This window comes from Mustela lutreola, chromosome 4 (assembly GCF_030435805.1).
Source record: "Mustela lutreola isolate mMusLut2 chromosome 4, mMusLut2.pri, whole genome shotgun sequence".
Lineage (NCBI taxonomy): Eukaryota > Metazoa > Chordata > Mammalia > Carnivora > Mustelidae > Mustela > Mustela lutreola.
Window position 1 is genome coordinate 100,736,914 of NC_081293.1, and position 10,044 is coordinate 100,746,957.

Genomic DNA, 10,044 nt, shown 5'->3' on the forward strand with positions numbered 1-10,044 from the left:
CTTTGCACATGGAAGACATCTGACCTAGGTTTCACTGTGTTGCCCCACAGGGAAGACTTGAAACAGATGGAATCACTCACAGGTTATAGTCTGTCTGATAAATAATAAATCTGTGATCCAGAAACCTCTTGTGTAAATTCAGGAAAAAATTAATAGATAAACATTAAAGGCCTCAACCAGGGTGATGTCAGCATCACTGCAGCATTAAGATTAGGCATCCCTTGTTTTGTCCTCCCTTGAACAATAAAAATTAGGCATCCATCCACAAACAGAAGTGCTTTTGTGTGAGTTGTGGAACCCAGCACCTTACACCAAGGACCCATGGGCAGTCCAGCCCACCAGTCTATCAGGTAATAAGCAGAGGCTTTGATACTGGCTGTGGAACCTACAGGAGACTGGGAACTAGTTGTCGCCCCTGCCCCCAAGCTGTGATCAAAAGCACATGCAGAACCCGAACTGAACAATCAGATCAGATCTGAAAACCTCTGCAGAAGTCCAGGGTTTCAGAGCAAAAGTTCCAACAGTCCAATAGAGGAAAATAAAATGAGTTCGTGTGCATTAAATCGGGTAAGAGCTTTTCTTTATCAGCATCACTCCTTCCCAAAGGTGGAACAGCATAGGGCGAAATAGATGCCCATGTTTTCTCCCAAAGGGAAAGGGAGAGCCCTCAAGTGCCTAGTTTTCAAATCTGTGTGGGACTCTGCTGAAAAGACTCACTCTCTCATGGCATCCAGAGCATTGCTGACAGAGCTCTACAAGTGGGGAGAAGAAAATCAGGCAGTAGCATGTAAGATTCTCAGAGCAGAGTGCATGAAAGGGACAAAGTTCCTGCAGATGTGTTCTGACTCAGACATAGGTTAATGAAAAGTTAAGGAAACATGACATACCCAAAAGTCACAATAATCTTCCACTAACCAAACCCAAAGACATGAAAATGTATGATTCACCCAATAAAGAATTCAAAATAGCTGTTTTAAGGAAACTCAATGAACTACAAGAAAATGCAGAAAGAAAACTCAATGAAATCAGAAAATGAAATACATGAACAATATAAGAAATTTAACAAGGAGATGGAAATCATAGAAAAGAATCAAAGATAAATTCTAGAGCTAAAGAACTTAATGAAATAGAAGACACAGCACAGAGAATCAAAACATAGTAGACCAAATATAAGATAAAATCAGTGAGAGGATAGGAAATTTGAAACAACACAGTCTGAAGACAAAAGAGAAAAAAAAAATCAAAAAGAGTGAAGAAAGCCTATGTGATCTCTAGGACATCTTCAAAACAAAACAACAATATCTGAATCAGTTCCACAAAGAGAAGGGGGCAGAAACCTTATTTAAAGAAATGATAGCAGAGAACTTCCCAAACCTGGGAAAACATTGGGACATAATAAAGAGATCACCACATTAATTTAATCTGAAATGTCCTTGTCTAAGACACATTATAATAAAACTATCAAAGATCAGGCTGGAGGAGTGCTGACAACACTGACTCCATCTCTGGCCCTCCATCTTGTTCTTCCTGTTCACCTGATGACCTCTCGAGGCTACATGCTCTGGGCCCCTTGGAGATCAATACACACACCTTAGAAATGCCCATCAGGGCCAGGATGGGGGGAGGCTTGCTCTGGCTTCCCATGAATCTAATAGAGATACCATAGTCTCACCCCTTCCTGAGGCTCAGGTGATGCCATAAGAGGTAATTAAAGATTAACTGCCAATCAGATACATGCAGGTCCTGTGAAATGCATGTGAACCCTTTGGTCTCTCTACAGGGCCCTTCTGTGTCCCCACCCTCTATAAAATCTCTGAACTAATGTTTGGACTTTGCAGAGAATGACTACAAAGTGACTGGATCATCCTCTACCTGATTCCCTATCAGTAAGTTCCCCTGAATAAAACTCTTGTAAACTGTATGAAGTTGCCTGCTTTGTTTCCCAGTCTCAAAGTCCTTCTCCATTTGGGGGATGATGTAGGAAAGATGGTAGGGTTCGAAGCCAAGGGCCAAAAAAGGATTCTTGAGACATCACAGGTGCAGAGAGGTGGTTTTGTGGGGACAGGACCCGTGGGTGGAAAAAGTTGCAATGAGATCATGAGGGGTGGTGATTATATACCTACAAGTTGGGAGGGGGCTTAGGGATAGCATAAGTCTCTAAGGAATTTTGAAAACAAAGTTTTCAAAAAAGAAAACAAAACAAAACAAAAAAAAGAAAACAAGGTTTTCAGGACCTTAAAGGCACTTAGCCATTGTTGGGAAAAGGTCATTTATTACCGTTTAATAAAACCTTAGTCATGAGATCCTTCAAATGCATATCAGGGGGCCATACATTTAGGGGATGATTGCCAACACATATCTTATGGGATTTAGAGATAAAGGAAAATTTCTGAAGAAATTTTTATATGTTAAAGCAGACTTACAGGATGGGGAGGGGGGTTGGGCTAAGTGGGCCTTTTGCCCTTAGCAAGGTGTTGGCATTGGGGCAGTTGAGTCCCTAGAGGAATGTCACTCTGCCTGTTTCAAGGACTTGTCAGTGGGCTGTAAGTAATAATGATATTTAATAATTTATTTTCTTTTCTTCTGTCTCTGTTTCCCTCATCAGGGGATACTTTACTGTCCCTCTCCTACCTTCTAAAACAACATAAAGAGAGAAACCTAAAGATAGTAAGAGAAAAGATTAAAACCTACAAAGGAACGTCCAATGGAATTTCTCAGCAGAAATCTTACAGGCTAAGAGAGACTAGGATGGCTTATTCAAAGTGCTGGAATACTGACACATGATTAATGAAGTTAATTAATTAAGTTCATCTACTTTTGGCTTATTACAAAGGAACGAAAGACATGTGGAGCCACTGGTAAACAGGTCTGCCCCATTGAAAAAGCTACCATGTGGAAGAATATACTTCTAGAAATTGTAAAATGTATTCATTAAGTAGCCAATTCACAGAATGCTTGTGGAACAGACAATCCATAATTGTTTACTTCTTAGTCTTCATTAGAAATTAAGGTCCCTAAGGGTTAAGAATCCTAATCAATACACATCATTAAAACTAAAAGAAATACCAAGACTAAAATTAAAACTAAAAGAAATAACAAGACTAAAAGGAAACAACTGTATTAAAAGTAGGCTAAGAAAAAGTACAATATTTTGGATAAGGAAAGATATGTTTTTTTGTTAAAGAAAAGAAGTGGAACTGTGTCCTAGTAAAATGACTGGTTGTTCCAGGATAAGAAAGAGATAAAACCTGAATGGATGGGAAGGTTGTGGAAAAGGAGTCTTGGGAAAGGAATTTTCTGTGTCAGCAAGCAAGCTAAGATTGGAATGAATTCAAGTTTTTAAAGAATGAGTTTGAATATCAAATGGACATGCGCAAGATTAGAATTTGGTTTTCTCCCTGCTAAAAGGAACTTTTCTTGGACTATTGGTCTATGAAGAGGCTGTGAAAGGTTTGTCTTTACTTTTTAAGTAATCAGCCCAGAAAGCAAAGATTGTATATCTTATTAAAGTAATTTTCTGTGCTTAATGTTGTCTCTATCAAGATTTTGATTACTTCGGAGCACTGAGTCTTCAATATTATAAGAGTTGAGTTTTGTTCTCAAATCCGCAACCTTGTGAATTTGCCTTTAAAACCTTGTGTGGCCACTGTGGTTATGTGAATGGCTAAGTATTATTTCATCATGATCTATGATCCTATTTAGTCAAATGCTCCAAAGAGTTGGCATTTTGGCAACTTGCCAAAAATCAAATTCTAAATTGTATGTTTGACATTAAAACAACCTGATTCTTCTGAGGGTCCCTGGAAGATCTCAAAGGATTTGTCTCTTAACCTTGTAAAGCAGAGATAAAAAACGAAATACGTTTATTTGGTATGTTAAATTACATGGGGATCATTGACAAATAAGTGATGATAAACTTTCCCAGGGTAGGTAGGGGTCAAGAGGAGGCAGCCCCAAGTCAAGATGGGCCACTTTTGCATGAACACTATTTTGAATTAAAAGTAACCAAAATCCAGGGGTGGCTGGGTGGCTCAGATCACCATCTCAGGGCCCTGGGATGGAACCCCACATTGGGCTTCCTGCTCAGCAAGGAATCTGCTTCTCCTTCTCCCTCTGCCTCCCCTCCCCCCTGCTCTAAAATAAATCTTAAAAAAAAAAAAAAAAAAAGTAATCAAAACCCAGCAGATGCAGAAAGAGCTCTCTGTCTCCCCCACAACTGCCTAAATTTACATTGGAAAGGACAGACTGCAATAGGAGAGCTAGTAAAAGAGACTCCCCTTTACTTAAGGAACTCATCTGTGTAATATGGTAACCTTGTTTTTTCCGAACATCCCCTTTCACCTCCTTGCTAAAGGTCTTTCTCCCCCTTTCTGTCCTCAGAGGTCCCCCCACCTCTCTTATGTCGATCTGATTCTAAGTCCAGCTAGAAGGACCATAGGGCAAAGCAAGGTCTTCCACCCCAACAGGTGTATGTGTACAGATGTCTGTTCCAATATGTCCAATTATCTTAAACTGTTTCACACCACAGAAATTACTACATTTCCTTATCAAATGAACTTTCATCGCATCTTTAACCATGGCCATTGTTTTAAGTCTTTGCTCATTTATAGTCATTGTCTTACTCTGATGCTTTTGCAAATGTGCTTCATCTTCAGAGAGATACACAACGCTAAAAATTCTGACAAATAGTCTAGAATACAGATTTCACCTAGCTTTAGGATCATAAAACTGAACTATGTAATAATTTCCAGAACTAATAAAAAAACTGGATTGGAGCAGAACAAGAAATAACAACATGGGACTTATTGAGCTGATGAGAATTAGAACTTTTTCTTTGAAACATCAGTGGACCCTTAATTTTTCCTCCAGATATAAGAAAACCTCTTCTCTCCACTCTTAAGCTATTTGTGACAGGCAATAAGAATACAAAATACATGGGGAACCAGGGAGGTGAAGTGGGGCTTGGAAGGCTTAGATCAGTTGGGGGAGGAGGGGTTAACTGGTAAGCGTCTGGGTTTAGCAAACGTGAGCAGCTATGCTGATATTCACATCTTCCTTTATTTCTACTTTCCCCTGCGAAGTGAACATTTGTTCAAATAAGCAAGTCCTGGGCACTCAGACAAGACCCATTCAAATGACGCTACTGTTTATGAACAATATTTTGGTTGGTGTTCCTCTGCTGTAAATACCAAGGGCAGGGACCAGGGGCCAGACCCGATTAAACTCGGCCTCAGGGAGACTAGGAACAGATCGTCAGGGGGCACGTGTGCAGCTCCAGAGGCTGGAGGGCGTGCAAGGGCCCGTGACAGAAAATACACCTGCACGTCGACCGCCACCACAGCCCTGATATTCACTCCACGTGCCAAGAAACAGAAGCTTCATCAATGTGTTTCAAAGGCACAAGAGGCCAGGAGGCGCCTATCAAAACGCACGTTGTTAACAAAACAGAAATCCATAACCCTTCCTCCCGGAAGCGGGCAGCTTGCTAACGGAGAAAGCGCGCCCAGAAGCCATCCCTCTCTCTCCGATTCCCTCCAGCTCCCAGGGTGGGACCCGCTCTCGACACCGGGCGCGGAGAGGTGACGTCAGCGCGCCTTAGGGGCGGGGCGGGACGGGTGGACGCTACCATCGCCACCACCCCCCCTCACCTGGCGCGGCCCAAGGCCCGGCTAGCGCCCACAGCCGACTCACCTTTCCGTCGTTGTGGAAAGGGAGGCCAAGCTCGTCGGTGGTGGGCGGGGGGCGAGTACAGCCCGTCTCCTCGGCCGCTCCGGCGGCGAACACCGCGGAGGCAGCGGCCTCGTAGTCCGGGAAGGGATTGGCGAACGCCCGCTCCTCCATCTCTGCTTCCCCGCCCAGATGGAACTTCAGTCTCTTTGACATGGTCTCGCCCATCTCAGCCGCGCGCTCTTTCCCTTTCACGGGGGCCGCGCAGCACGGCGGGCGGGCGGGGACAAACCTCCTGCCGAGGCGCCCCGATTCGAGCAACGCTCTGCGAGCCCGAGGGTGTCGCGCCGCCGCCTCTCTCCGGGACCCTGCCCGGCGGGGGCCGAGGGCTCCCTTTACGAAGGCCGCCAGCTGCGAGGACGAGCGGGGCTTCGGAGCTGGTGGGAGCCTCTCCGGGGGGCCTGCCTCGCGGCGGGTGCCTGGCACATCTGGCGGCAGCTGCTGTGCTCCACGTGGTGCCCCGGCCCCGCCCGGACGCCGACTGGGCCGTCGATCCCCGGTGGCGCCGGCTCGGGTCAAGCTGCCCAGCCGGGAGCGAGCAGGTTCCGCGGGGAGCGCTCAGGCCGGACCCTCCGCTGCGCGGGGCAGGTCAGAGTCCGCTCACGCCTCTCCGCGTCGCCCCTTCGCTGCCGCCGCCGGCTCTCGGGCAGCGGCCTCGCGGGGACAGGGACCCGCGGCTGGCACAGCTCGTCCGCGGCGACGCGCACGGCAGGTGCCGGAGTCCCCGGGCTCTGGAATCGCTCCCGGGGTCGCCGCGCCCGGCTCCTCTTCTGCGTCCGAGACCCTCTCGGGATTTTCTAGAGAAAGCCGGAGGACCGCGCGTGGCTCTTCCCGCAGGAGAAGCCTGTAGAGAATAATCGCTGTCATTCAAGGTGTGTGCGATTTGCAGACCAGGGAAAGCGCGTCCCTAGACGCGCCATCATCAATCTGCATTTTCACCAGCCGGGAGGTTCCGCCGCTCGGCCCCCGGTGCGCCAGCCACGCGAGCAGCAGCGGCTCCTTGATATTAAGGAAAAAAATTTCTAAAGAAAAGAATTTCAAAACAGCCTACAACACTGCAAGGATAATGTCTCCCAGGGGCAGGGGGAAACAGTCCCTCCTATTCATCACAGTTGGGAGGGGGGTGTCTGGAGGAGGAGCCACAGGCCTTTTTTTTTTTTTTTTTTTTTTTCCTCTTCACGTTTTATTTCAGACCCTTTGTTTGAATAAACATATCTTTGGTAACAAGAGGTAATGTTAAGCATACTTAATCATCCAACTATTTAATTGACCTGAAAGATTTCTCCAGGATTAACTTAATTGCCAGGGAAAGTAACATGCATAGTTAAAGGACAAGCAAATAAATCTTGCCATTTATGTAATCACAATATGGTTAACAACAGTCTTTATTGGTTCTCTTTGTTCTTGTTACCTTAATTATTTGGCACCAAACACATAATGATTTTTCCTTGAGGAAAATATCTTCTCTTCCCCTCCCCCATTTAAGTATTGACTGAATGCCAGGTGATGCTAGGTGATGAAAAATTGACATTAAAAAGATAGTTTTTGCCCTTCAGGTTCCTAAAGTTAATGGATGAAAAAGGTAAGGATTATGGCATAGGGAGAGAAAGATTTTTTACCCCCCTGGAACCAAGCAGGATGCATTAGTATAACAAAATTGACATGACAGAGGAAAACAGGTATCAGACAGGAAGGGATAAATCTTGCCTGTGGTCTGCCTCCCAGGACTGCCTGTAGGGTTGTCTCCCCCAGGTGCACAGGGCTGTGCATGTGAAACAGCCCCTGCTGATGGGATGGCCACCCGTGATAACCATGTAGGAGGAAATAATTTTAAAGGGATTACTCAGCACAAGTATCCTCAGAGTTCAAGGAAACAGCTGTACAACAGTGTGCCTGTATAGCTGTGTCCCTTGAGGGCCGGCTCCACTTTCTGCTTCATTTCCAACCCTCAGTAAAGGAAATTTTCGAAAATTTTCTTATTGCTCCCAGTTTTCATGCGTTCACCTGAAGGATATTGAATTCCCTGACTACTGATGTTCAGCTGCCTCAGAAACCAGCCCTCGCCCCCTTCCAGGGACTTCACTAGACAAAATTACACAGCAGATGTTCACGCAAGCCTGTGTTATATAGGACACCACAGGCAGGTGTGGCAGAGACAGCCACAGCTGGCTTTGCTATGGAAGTCTGGTGACCATTTGCCCTCGCTGTGAAGGGAAGATCATTTTTTTTCTCATTCTTAAAATTTGGTGGCTACCTGCAGACAACTGATGGCAAGTACACGAAAGAAGGACAGCCAATATTTTCGAAGGCTGGAAAATTTAAAATCAATTTAAGGAATTGGCATATTTTGCTAAATACTGTCAGGTCTGCTGTTAGTGGAAATTTTACTTACACCAGTTTGCAGGGGAGTAAACAGTTCTTTCTTCACACTCCTGTTCCGTGGAGGCTTTTTAATACAGAAGATGTGGGGATCCCTTCTGCTGCCCTGTCAAGCTGAAGGACCATCTTCCTCCAGTAGCCACTCTTTAGTAGCAAAGACTTAGGTCAGTGCCTTGAAGTTACAACTTTCTATTCACTTAAGGCCAGACCAGATTCTTAGGGTGTCCTTTCCTACTCGTCTATGCAAGTAAGGGGGGGACAGTTATAAGGATTGATGTAAAAAACCAATACCTGGGCTTGGTGAGGACAACTGGCAATTCCTAACAAAGGAATCTAACTGGGAGAGGGGAACACCTGTGTTGACCTGGCTGGAACTAGGACATCACTCAAGACTGGGAACTCAGAGGGTCCAGGTGATGAGGGGAAAGAAGACAAGCTAAGGACAAAGCAGAAGCACAATCCCCCCCCACACACACACACACGCACACACCATGGGATATGTGACACTCCTCATGTACTCCCGGCTGCCCTAAATGAAAAACAAATAGTTAACCTATAGAGACCAAAATCCTAGAAGACTTGAGTCTACCTCAATTTACAAAACCCTTAGCAGCGTTTTGAGGAAAATTCTTTTGAAACCTCCCTTTTCCCTTAATTCCCCCATCCCATAATATCTAATCAACCACCCCTCACAATGCTGGGACAGCAGCTCTTCTGCCCCTGGGTCCTGTCCCCATGCTTTAATAAACCACTATTTTGCACCAAAGATGCATCGGGAATTCTTGCTTGTCGGCTCCAGACCTCACCCGAACAAACCTCACCTGTATTCCAAAACCACATCACGGGGAGTGAATCTTCCTCCTGTAGGAGACAGGTTTTCCTGAGAAGGTGAGCAGGGCTGCATGGCAGAATCTTCTAGGTAGCATGAATGCTGGCAGAAGGGTCAGGTGAAGGAGCACCTCTTGAGTCCATGTGAAGGCCTGAGGTTTTGTTTGTTTGCTTGTATTTTGATTAGTAAATATCTTTTTATTTATTCTCCAGATGTGTGTCATATGACAAGCTTTTAAATTTTTCTGCGTTCCTAAGCCACTGAGTGAGTCCTCCAGTCCTTTCTGTGTTTTCCAGAGCTGCCCAAGACCCCCCAATGAAGACTTTTCCTTTGCATAGTGCAAGGGGAAGCCCCAACAGGCAGACCAATAAATTCCCTTCTTCTTACACAGCAATTCGCTTTTGAGATTGCCCTACACTCTGTCCCTCCAGCAGGGTCCAGGTTGTTGGCTTGCTGGGGGAAAACAGGCTGGTGCAGGGATACGGAGGGGAGATTTGCTTTACCCCCATTCTCTGTTGATTTGGAGGATGGTTCCTTCCAGCTTCAAGCCATATATGCCATACAGCTCGAACTGACAAATTTGATCCCTTAAGCTCATGACTGGTTCTCAAAGTATCATCAGGGACTTTTGGGGAGCAGCTGTAAAGCTAAAAATGTTTTTCTTTTTTTCTTTTCCTTCCTTCCTACCTCTTTCTTTCTTTTCTTTTTTTTTTTTTAATTTTGAGAGTAATTTAGTATGTTAATGTAAACATACAACTATATTCTAATGTCATTATTTGAAATATAAAGAAACTGATGCTCACAGAACTAAAATAACTCATCGGCCACGAGGTTGTTTTTTCCCTTGTCCTTTTCTTTAAATTTAAACAAATTTGTACCATGATATAACAAATAAAGTAAACGCCATGAAGGAAAGCAGCAGTTTGCACTATACCCATCTAGAACCCAGGGCAGGTGCAGTAGACGGAAGTGGTAGTCATCAGGATAGCATAAAGAATAGAGTCGATAATATTGTAATAACTGTATGGTGACAGATGGTGACTGTACTTACCATGCTAAGTATTACACAATATATACAATTGTCAAATCAGTATTTTGTGCACCTGAAA

At 44.9% G+C, this 10,044-nt stretch overlaps 1 protein-coding gene across 1 annotated transcript in view; it reads right to left on the minus strand.

The window, feature by feature from the left end:
- The window catches only part of LANCL2 (LanC like glutathione S-transferase 2), a 52,832-nt gene extending 46,014 nt beyond the window's left edge, over nucleotides 1-6,818 (minus strand). The window contains exon 1 of the mRNA XM_059170602.1: nucleotides 5,692-6,818. Within this exon, the coding sequence (XP_059026585.1) occupies nucleotides 5,692-5,895 (204 nt within the window). The 5' untranslated portion in view covers nucleotides 5,896-6,818. The remainder of the gene's footprint in view (nucleotides 1-5,691) is intronic.
- Between the last annotated feature and the right edge of the window lie 3,226 nt (nucleotides 6,819-10,044).